Here is a 9,709-nt window from a genome sequence, read left to right on the forward strand (position 1 = left end):
AATGAAACACGCCCCTGAGGTCATAGCATAGCTTTCGCTCTAAATTAGCGATGTGCCTGGACACATCAGCTTGGGAAGAGTTTTGGCGGATAGCGGCACCAAAAGCTATCCCACAACAATCAGCCTTTGGCATATTTTTCAGCGTACGGGATCAACACGTAGGAGTGACACACCTTTCCACCGGCGACAGATTTCGTTTTGCGCGCATTCCGGCATACGCGGCAAAAGCGGCAGCAGATAAGCCTGCGATTGTCGCCCTGGCAACCGGGGAGGGAAATAAAGGAAAGACGTTACTGCGATCTGTTTGGCGGCGGAATACGCATTTCTTCGACACTCAGTGCAACGAGCGTAGGTCAAGAACGATGCCTGATGCAAGCGCACAGTATACAACAGTGGGGTTTTCCCCTGAGCTCGACTGGATTGACCTGAAGTTCGGCGAACCCCTGCCTCCGTATCGGATATGCGGCGCCTGTGGCCTGGTGAGGAAGAGAACAGCCAGGCTACCATGCACACACGTGTTATGCGAGTGTTGCTACGAGCAGTGCGGGCGGGATGGTTGGCATGCGTGTCCGCTGGACGGCAACCACTACGAGGAGGAGGACGTCGCTCTGATGGACTTCCCTGCGGAAGAGCTGCTTCGGAGAGAGGTAAGCGAAGCAAAGAAAACAGCCGAAATGTTTGCCCAACAGATCTTTTCACTAGAACAGCGCTGTTTCAAACAGTTCACGATTTGTCGCCAGGGAATCGTGTGTAAAGCGAAATCAATTTGTTTTTTGAGTTCGAAGAGGAGTTTGGTCGCGACGAACATAGTTGGTCGAACATAGTGTTTAATGAACGTACTCCTTTGCCGCGGCTGATTGAGACCTGTATGCCTGTTTTCTTCGGTTTCTCTGAAATTACAGGGTTCTTTGTAGAATTCTCGCATTTCTCGCGTTCAGCTTGCTTGTTCCTTTCATATAACAGCAGACATTACACGGGAACAACCCAAAAAACTGAGAACGAAAGGGCGAAAGACGCGCCTTGGTGCATTGAAATACACAAGACACCCGACTTCCGGGAGAAGCCGTCCAACTTCCTGTGACTTCACTCGCGCTCGTCTCGGAAAGCGGGAATGCGGCATCCAGCCACCTAGTGGAGATCAGTGGGCGTAGACGCTGTGAGCGAAAGATAGCATGAGGCGGCGCACGTCGTTTGTAAAGGTGCAGAAGCTTCTACTTTTCGCTGAAGCCGTCTAGCGGGGCTGCAGAGCTGTGACGTCACCTCTTGCATGAAAATGAGGACGGGCGCGCTAGAGAAGAAAAATTTAGGGGGGGCGCTTTGTGGGCCCAAAGCGCGGAGAGGCGAAAGCCGTAAGCGCGGTATTGTTGCTAGTGTCATTGATGTGTGGTTACTATGTTAAGCTTCGCTTCTGAGTATGGAACTCCATAGCGTCTTGCAGCCTGCCAGTGAGTCCTGAGAACGACATCGCCCATTCGGCTCTACGTCTTCGGTAAATTAGTGTTTGAGGAAATGAAGTGTATCTGTCTCGCATATCTCCGTGGAGACTTGAACCTCGCCTTAAGGGAAGGGAGGAAAATGGGAGTGAACGAAGACGCCGTATTCACTAGACGCGCCTTTGTTCATTCCAAACCATCGAGCTGGCATGGCGGATTTTTTACCGTGCTCGTCTCGCACTCCGGAGACCCTGGTTCGATACCCCAACTCGACCAATTTCCTACTCTGTTTTATTTATTGATCTGGTCTGGCTAGAAAGCTTAATTAGAATAATTGGTTAATTAAGCAATGAACTAAATTCAGTCCCACTTAGTTGGAGGATCACTATGCGATACCTTTAATTGGTTGCATGGTTACTAGCCAAAGTACAATTTACTCCTTTTGAAATTCGCGCACTGTGACGTCAAGACCATTTCGACCAATTGAAAAGCGTGACATTTCTGTCTACAGCTCCTGCTTACAACGATGAGGCACTATAGGCTTCCGCCTTAATAAATGAGCCATGGGGGAATGGTGGCATAGAGGTATCTGCTACATCCAGCGCCGACGCTTCAGGGGTCGCGATTGTTGCGAAGCGCGTCTGTTCTTTCACTCTTTCCTCTTATACCTTTCAACAGGTGCGGTAAGGTGTGTTTCCGAAGTGAACACAAAGAACCATGGGAAAATCGTCTGTCAGCTACTTCCGGTTCCAAATTTTTGCCATGCTCTGCCTTCTGCATAGCATTTGCATTACATTCGTGTATCAATTATTCCCTACTCTATTTGTCCTGCGACATTCCTTATTGCACAGCATCACTGTAAGATCAGCGCGTGCTGCGTATGAAAGCATTCTGAACGCGGAAAATGAAAATAACAAAAGTTATGTGTGTTTTTTTGTGATTATAATATGTCAGCGTAGGCTGGGTGTTCTTGGTATGCACGGCCCTTGGTTGTGTAGGCGTTAGAACTAGTTTAACGCGTTGGTCATTACATTATAGTTTTTTTTTGTAGTGTGAGCTACACTGGCCGTGGATGAACAGTTTCGCGTGAGCGTGGATGAGCCAAGCTGCGCATTCGCGAGGAGCGAGTGAGGTCACAGCTGAGCAGCTGTTGCGCCGGAGGCGCCGCCGCGCACTTCAGAACCGTAAATTCATAGACCTGGCAGACGCACCGGCGCTGGCGCGCTTTCCAGAGGGTAGCAGACGGCCTATGGCTTCAGCGTCGCGTTTCTGGCACAACGTTGTAAATGCCAACCATGCAGCGCACACCTGTCACTACCGCCACTTAGCTTAAAGCACGCTTGAGGTGTACAGTGTTCCAATAGGGCAGTTACCCGCCTTCCCTATGATTCAGGTGTCCACCGAGATGTGGACACCTTGCCCTCACCTCAAGTTTCGTATAACCTGCTATGGCAGAGCTAAGCCGGTACAAATTTTTATTGAGAAAGCAATATTACGCTAAGTTTTGAGCCTTCAGTGTGGCGCGGCGGTAGTTACGGTTGACCTTTAGCGGAGTGACGTGATACCAGCTGCGAAAAAAGGGCCCCCAGCTCGATCCGTCGGCGGAGGGTGGCGGTAGTCATGGCGGTGAGCCTGGCGCTCCTCTCGCCAGTGGCGCTACACTTGAGGTGACGTCATACCAGCTGAAAAAAAGGGCCCCCAGCTCGATCCGTCGGCGGAGGGCGGCGGTAGCCACGGCGGTGAGCCTCGCGTTCCTCTCACCAGTGGCGCTACAGTCGAGGTGACGTCATACCAGCTGCGAAAGAAAGGGCCCCCAGCTCGATCCGTCGGCGGTAGGCGGCCGTAGTCACGGCGGGGAACCGGGCGCTCCTCTCACCAGTGGCGCTACAGTCGAGGTGACGTCATACGAGCTGCGAAAAATATGGGCCCCCAGCTCGATCCGTCGGCGGTGGGCGGCCGTAGTCACGGTGGTGAGCCTCGCGCTCATCTCACCTGTGCCGCTACAGTCGAGGTGACGTCATACCAGCTGCGAAAAAAAGGGCTCCCAGCTCGATCCGTCGGCGGAGGGCGGCCGTAGTCACGGCGGTGAGCCTGGCGCTCCTCTCACCAGTGGCGCTACAGTCGAGGTGACGTCATACGGGCTGCAAAAAATAGGGCCGGCAGCTCGATCCGTCGGCGGAGGGCAGCCTTAGTCACGGCGGTGAGCCTCGCGCTCCTCTCACCAGTGGCGCTACAGTCGAGGTGACATCATCATCATCATCAGCCTGACTACGCCGATAGTTCGGCATTTCATGGCTTTGTTGCCAGTTGGCCGGCAGCGAAAGTTGCATTTATTTCTAAGAAATTTGGATTCGAAGTTGAAAAAGTTTTTCCCGCCGCTCTGATTCAAACTTGGGATTCTCCTATGACGACACAGGACTAAGTGACGTGAAACATGACGTGCACATGACGTAACGCAACCCCGTGATTTCTGGCGGCCAGCAGTGCGGCCCAGCAGCAGCTGAAAAAGAAAGCTACCGCCGGCCGCACGTTGAAGGCATCTATCGGCTATTGCGGCCATCGCTTCGATTACATTCACCGGCGTTTGCCAGCGTTACAATGGATCCCGTTCTCGAAGTCGTCAACGAAGTTCTCGCAAATACACGCCTTTAGCATACCATGTACCTTGTTACCGTTAGCGGAATGCCGGGAGCCCCCATACCGCTGAGAGCAAGCGCTGATTGGTCCCGGCGCTGCAGGAGCGCGCGTAGCTGTCGGATACGTGGCGCCATCTGGCGACGTAAAGGAGATTTGCGCATGCATTTGCTGCGCCTCAGTGATTCGTAACTTCTCGTGTCCTAGTGTTGCTAGAACTATTGGGTCTAGCAACACTGTTTTGTCCTATGACGTCATGAAGCTTGTACTTGCGAGTTTGGCCTGTGGCGGCGATACCCGTGTTTTGGTTCTTGCTCTTTTCTACGTTACAGGAGCTTTGTTGCCAGTATGAATGGCGTTTTTGTAATCAGAAGCTGGTATTCTGTCGATGCAAGTCAACTTCAATTTCTCCTCAGTGTCCCTTTAAGGACCAGCGATTATCTTGCCTTCGCATTACATGCCCTGTCCAAGCCCACTTCTTCCTTTTGATTTCAACTGGGATATCATTAACCCGCCTTTGTTCTCGCACCCACTCCGCCCGCTTCTGATCTCTCAACGTTACACCTATCATTTTTCTTTCCATAGCTCGCTGCGTTGTCCCTAACTTAAGCTGAACCCTCTTTCTTAGCCTCTACGTTTCTTCCCCATAGGTGAGTACCGGTAAGATACACCTGTTGTATACTTTTCTCTTGAGGGATATTGGTAAACTGCCATTCATGATTTCAGATAACCTGCCATATGCGCTCCACCTCACTTTTATTCTTCTAGTTATTTCCCTCTCGTGATCTGGATCAGCTCGATCTGTAGGCGGAAGGCGGTGGTAGTCACGGCGGTGAGCCTCGCGCTCCTTTCACCAGTGGCGCTACAGTCGAGGAGACGTCATACCAGCTGCATAAAAAAGGGCCTCCAGCTCGACCCGTTGGCAGAGCGAGGCTGGTAGTCATGGTAGATCTTTCTCACTGTGTACAAAGATAGTTTGCCATGCCGTCTACTGCCATACAGAAGAAGGCAGCTCGCCAGTGTGAAGCCAGGAAGAAACAACGAGCTTTCGCAACCTACCGGGCTTAACCATGCAAAGCCTCTGCCAATTTTTTATAGCAACGTACGTACGTTGTAGTTTTATTGCGAAAGCAATACTACGCTCATGAACGGCCTTTGCATAGCGGCGGCCGGTAGGCACGTTTTACCTTTAGAATGACCTCTGACGTCATACTAGGGTTAGAGATGGGCTACCAAATCGAGTCGTCGCGCAGCGGCGGCCGGTAGCCACGCGTGACCTGTAGACGCGGCGCACAGCATTCCTTCAGTTGGAGGCGCTGCGCTTTTGCTTTCGCAACCTACCAGGCTAAAGCTAAGCCCCCAATTTTTCATATTTCGGAGGCTTTCTTTAAACTACGAAAAAAAGCACCATATAGGAGATACGTTGCTGCAAAAACTGGATCGATTTTTTTCTTTACTCCCTCTCCACCGTAAAGGAACGCACGTGACGCTAAAATGAATAATAGAAAATTTGCAAACTGATTTTAGGTAATTAACAAATTAAGCGGAATTGAAATATACTATCGCCACATGACTGGAAACAATATGTTGTTGGTTTCGCCTAGCTCCGGTGAGCCACTTTTGTAGTGAGAGCTACACAACGCAACCAAGTCGAGCATTTCGCCCTGAGCCTAGGAGGCCGATAGTGCGCATGCGCGAAACTAGGAGTAGCAGGTGTGGAGCGCGTGACGTCACATTTCGCCACCGCCGCCGCGCGTGGAGCCTCGCCTGCCCGACTACGCATGAGCGGCGGAGACGCCTCAGGAAAGATTGGTTTGGTTTGGTTTATTGGGGTTTAACATCCCAATGCGACTGAGGCTATGAGAGACGCCGTAGTGAAGGGCTCCTGGAAATTTCGACCAAATGGGGTTCTTTAACGTGCACTGACATCGCACCGAAGAACGTCTTGCGAAGCGGAGACGCCAGGTAGCTCTCGCTACGTATATCCTGGCATAGCTAAGCTAGGCCAGTGGCAATTTTTTTTAATCATTTATTCGTGGTACATGAAACACCCTGTAGAAATGCAGGGTGTCCCAACTTACTTGGACAAAGATTTAAAAACAAAACCGAAGCTTTCTTCAGAACTGAAATTTTGAGGATGTTGTTGGGGTTTATCTTATGTTACAGTACCATTTTTTTCCCTACTCCTATTTGAATAATTTGTCTAGATAAATAAATTAACTTTTTTTAAATATAGTTTGAAACGTTCAGGCGTCAATAGGAAAGTTGTAGAGCTCCACAAATAATGCCCAACCCAGGCACTCCCAACGAGATGGACTTGACGTGGCCATTTTTATTTGAGAAAAACGAAAGACCGCGTAGTTTTAAAAAATACTACGTGACAGCGCGCTCAGTGCGCCCGCATGCGTCGCGATTACAGAGCTCTGATCCGTGCTTTGTAAAAAACGTTACTCGCTTCACGCCTTTCGTGCTGCCCAAGACACAGCTTCAAGTTGTGCTTGGTTCGAAGATAAGCGCCAGTGGGTTCGCACGGCAGTTGAAAGAAAGCGCGGCTCCCATTATTCCGCGTAATTCACACGGCGTTGTCACGCTGGTTATATGCGTCTTTGCTTGTTGGGATCGGGGTCTTAAACTCGAACTCATGAAATTGTCATCGTTCCCCCTGATCCATTGCGCTAACCTGACAGCGCAATTATTGCCGCAGAAACGGGAGTCGCGTTTTCTGTGAACTGCCGCCAGAACCCACTGGCGCTTTTCTTAAAACCAAGCACAACTCGAATCTCTTGGGCAGCACGAAATACGCGATGAGAGTGATGTTTTTTACAAAGCACGGATGAGGGCGCTGTAATCGCGGCGCATTCGGGTGCAAGGAGCGCGTTGTCACGTGGTATTTTTTAGACTCCGCGGGCTTTCAATTATCCCAAATAAAAGCGGCAGCGCTAAGTGTATCTCGTTGGAAGTGCCTGGCTTGGGCAATATTTGTGGAGCTCCACAGCTTTCCTATTGACAGCTGAACGTATCAAACTGTATTTAAAAAGTTACTTTGTTTATCACGACAAATTATTCAACTCGGACAAGCTAAAAAAATGGTACTGTAACTTAAGATAAACCCCTATAACATCCATGCTGTTTCAGTTCTGAAGAACGCTTAGGTTTTTCTTAAATCTTGGTCCAAGTTAGCTGGGACACTCTTTACATGCTGCTCCGTCAACGCACGGAGCAGGCGTAGTGCAAGTTATAAATTGGTGCTAGCATGCTTGAATTGCTCGCAGGTATGTTACGAACGTTTATAGAGGAGGTCCACGCTGAATTTAACCAAGGGTTAAAAAGTAAGACATTTGAGGTAGGCCAGGGAAACCACTTACATACAGCTACCAGCCGGCTTGCGTATCCTAGGCTAATTTCTGTTCTGTAAGTAATTAATTAACAATTCAGATCATCAGCCTGACTACACCCAATGCAGGGCAAAGGGCTCTCCCATGCCTCTCCAATTAACCCTGTTCTTTGACAGTTGCGGCCACTGTATCCCCGCAAACTTGTTTACCTCATCCGCCCACCTAACTTACTGCTGTCCCCTGCTACGTTTGCCTTCTCTTGGAATCCACTCCGTTACCCTTAAGGACCAGCTGTTGTCTTGCCTTCGCATTACATGCCCTGCCCAAGTCCATTTCTTCCTCTTGATTTCGATTACAATGTCATTAACCCGCGTTTGTTCCCTCACCCACTCCGCCCTCTTCCGATCTCTTAACGTTATAGCCATCATTTTTCTTTCCATAGCTCGCTGCGTTGTCCTTAACTTAAGCATAACCCTCTTTGTTAGCCTCCACGTTTCTTAAGATAATTTTTCTAAATGCGTAAATATGGGCTTGAAACAGCAGATGTGAATAGCAATGTTGGAGACCACCTTCAGAGACACGCATTCCATTTATTTGCGATAAAGGAAGCCTCGCGTGTATCTTTTTTCTGAGCTGCAAAGAAAGACCGGGAAATAAAAAAAATCACGTGACCAGCGCATTTGCTCACCATGATTGTGCTTCTTTCAACCGTGGCTTGAGTGAACGAAATCAGCTGCTGGTACGGCGCGGCGACCTCATTGTTCTGGAAGGCCGATATGTCGACGTTGGTTGCGGCGCACGCGCGAGCCAGTCTGCTAGCGGGACGAGGGAAGTTGCACTTTCTACATTTCCTTTCATTATTAATTGGAGGTTAAATGTTGGAACGAAGACAACGGCTGCGAGACAGTGCTGGCTGCTTCCATGGTGTGCGAGCATTTCCATCGGGAATGTCGACACCACTCTGCGCGGTGTCCCAAGTGTTCGGCCTCGGTTCTGTGCAGCGATGTGTGCTCACACCTGAGATCGGAGTGTGCAGCACCGGCGACGCCTCTTGCTCCAGAATCTGGCCATCAGCCCAGCGACACGGAAGATGCAACGTTTTCAACGGCTTTTAGACGAATCACAGAAGAGCAGGCGAGAGAAATAACAGCGCATCTAGGGCAGTTAATTAATGATGTTAAATGTCATGGCGATAGATTGAACGAAATTTCACATGGGATAAACACTTTTAAAGAAGCGCTCAGAGATGAAGGGACCCAAGCCAGAAGACAAATCCAGGAGAATGTGACAAGGGGTGTGCGCGAACCCGCCAGTGGTAACGAGCAGTTGAAAGAGCACTTGATAACGCGTACTGATGACCTTTCGAGGAACCTAACCAGACTGGAAAAAACAATTAAATATGATTTGGCGACTGCAAGGAGACAGAGCTATGACAATTGCTCGCGAATTCTAGCATCAATTCTTGAAATGAAAGTTGAAACTGTGGATAATAGCGAGAGGACTCTGGACCGCATTAAAACATTGCTTCGATCCGATAGACTACGACCAGAGCATACAATCTTCTATGTCAGAGGCATCAAATCGCTCGAAGAAAAAGCGCTCAGAGAAGGCCGTACTTACTACGAAACCGACCCGGTGTACATGTGTGGCTACTGCATGACACCTAGAGTCTCCCTGAGAAAGGATGGCGATTCTGTCCGCCTGCATGCCGGTCTCACCTTGCATAAGGGTGACAACGACGGCGCTGTTGAGTGGCCATTCCAGCACAAAGTACGGCTGGGCGTAATACACCAACAAGATGAGAGGCAGAGTCTCATTGAAATTAAGACACCCCCCCTTGAATTTGCACTCATGCAAAAGCTTGAAACACCAAGTAACTCATCGTTTTATTTTCTTGATCCTTCGTTTAGCCTTAGCACTCTCAGGCTCAGTGGCTTCGTGGTGGATGACCAGCTTCCGATTAAGTGGGAAGTACTGCCGTGAGCCGCACTGGCAGAAGGCGTCTGATGCAAGCCATTCCTTCCACAGGTTTTGCTTTCAGCAGTTTGTTGTTAAAGCGTAGCGCATCCATCATGGACTAATTCGTCCGTCTATTCAATTTCTTTCACGATGTGCATGCGTTCAGTTCGCTTCTTTTCTTTTAGTCAGGTCTGATATGAAGAAATCGCATTAATTGCCAGTGAAACGTGTAACGCAATGTCCTAAGCACAGAGTGATTTTTATCTAGCTATTTTCTTAAGCAGTGTTTTTTGTTTCATGTGTTTGACTGGGTGACTAGTCTTCTGTAATTGGGCCCGCGTCAGCCAC

General features: G+C 49.6%; 1 protein-coding gene across 1 annotated transcript; it reads left to right on the forward strand.

Annotated features, from left to right (window-relative positions):
• Positions 1-362: 362 nt before the first annotated feature.
• Positions 363-9,385, forward strand: LOC149329503 (TNF receptor-associated factor 6-like). The gene is made up of 2 exons (XM_089559257.1): positions 363-647; positions 8,273-9,385. The coding sequence occupies exons 1-2, from the start codon at positions 363-365 to the stop codon at positions 9,383-9,385; spliced, it is 1,398 nt and encodes a 465-aa protein (XP_089415383.1).
• The last annotated feature ends 324 nt before the right edge of the window (positions 9,386-9,709 follow it).

The sequence above is a fragment of the Amblyomma mixtum genome, chromosome 9, assembly GCF_055824585.1.
Source record: "Amblyomma mixtum isolate Tamu chromosome 9, ASM5582458v1, whole genome shotgun sequence".
NCBI lineage: Eukaryota > Metazoa > Arthropoda > Arachnida > Ixodida > Ixodidae > Amblyomma > Amblyomma mixtum.

Coding starts and splice junctions, on each gene's coding strand:
- LOC149329503 (XM_089559257.1), top strand. CDS start 363: ATGCCTGATGCAAGCGCACAGTATACAACAGTGGGGTTTTCCCCTGAG. Junction 648..8,272: donor AAGAGCTGCTTCGGAGAGAG/GTAAGCGAAGCA, acceptor TATTAATTGGAG/GTTAAATGTTGGAACGAAGA.